The following is a 1,298-nucleotide window of genomic DNA, read 5'->3' on the forward strand; positions in this document are numbered from 1 at the left end:
TTTTTCCTTTTCCTGTTCGAAAACTTGTGGTAGTAGTACGCAGTTAGCATGATCATTACCAAGATAATAAAATGTTAATTCTTATCTAATTAACGGCATTTCCTTGTTGTTTGTACTTTTGGGCACGAGTTAGATTTTTCAGGAGCACCAAAAAATTATGGTTGATTTAACTTTCAAGTATTCACGGTTGACTTGTTATACTTATATGTATTTACTTGACAGGAACTGATGATGATCTTCCACCAACACATCAAAATAGAATTCCCAGAGGGGGGCGTCTTTCTGGGAGTGGAAGATCCTCAGTAGGCCCAACCCCACGCACAAGGATGTATGGTGAAATTGATATGGAAACTCAAATTCACCAACTCGAACAGGAAGCATACAGTTCAGTTCTACGAGCCTTTAAAGCTCAATTCGATGCCATCACATGGGTACATTTTGTCATTTGGTGTTCACATATCTAATATTTGAAATTAATTTTGTCAAGTTTAAATGACTGCTGCATGACATGTCTTTTCTTCAGGAGAAGGAGAGTTTGATTACCGAACTTAGAAAAGAACTAAGATTATCAAATGAGGAACACAGAGAACTTCTAGGTCGCGTTAATGCAGATGATGTCATACAAAGAAAATGCACGACTTTGTTTAGAGTCGCCACTACATTTTACAGTTAAAAATGTAAAAATATCTTTTAAGCCCAATTACCTTGGGCTTTTGGATTTTTGATATCCAAGTTCGGGAGTCGGTTACAGGATAGGGAAGGTATTAGCACCCTATTCGCCCGCCTTAAGCGGTACCCTTCATTAAAAAATATGACTTTATTAATATTATTATTATTATTAAATTTTCGGATTAATTAATCAATTATTAAGAAGGAAAAATAATTATTTTTATTATTGAGCCTGACAATATTGACTTTGGTCCTACGTACCCCTATTAAGGGGATCAAAGCTTACGTAGTTCTTTAGTAGAAAAACCTTTGTTGGTTGGGTATTTTAATTAAGGACGAAAGCGGCGTAGCGCGATCGTCCGAAGGATGAGTTGAGAAAAAAGAAGCACTCAGGGCGACCGTCTCTCCATCCTTTATGTGGTTGGCAAAATTTATTAATGAAAATATTTACTTTTGTGTATTTATGAAAAAGTGTTTTAATTGATTGTTAATTTAATTGAAAAATGGTTTATTTTGGGATTTTGGGAATTAATCGAGTGAAGAGAAGCGACATAACGCGACTGTTCAAGGATGATATGAGGACAAGAAGTGTTAACACAACCTCCCTCCATCCTTTGATTAATCCCCAA

The 1,298-nt window shown here is 35.7% G+C and overlaps 1 protein-coding gene across 1 annotated transcript; it reads left to right on the plus strand.

Moving 5' to 3' along the window:
• Positions 1-222: 222 nt before the first annotated feature.
• Positions 223-660, plus strand: LOC109339266 (protein EMSY-LIKE 3-like; the record flags this gene model as incomplete). Its single annotated transcript, XM_019576678.1, has 2 exons — positions 223-431; positions 524-660. Coding segments are annotated over 2 exons (346 nt in total), but the record flags the coding sequence as incomplete, so codon positions are not given.
• Between the last annotated feature and the right edge of the window lie 638 nt (positions 661-1,298).

This window comes from Lupinus angustifolius, unplaced genomic scaffold (genome assembly GCF_001865875.1).
Source record: "Lupinus angustifolius cultivar Tanjil unplaced genomic scaffold, LupAngTanjil_v1.0 Scaffold_65_48, whole genome shotgun sequence".
NCBI classification, from domain to species: domain Eukaryota; kingdom Viridiplantae; phylum Streptophyta; class Magnoliopsida; order Fabales; family Fabaceae; genus Lupinus; species Lupinus angustifolius.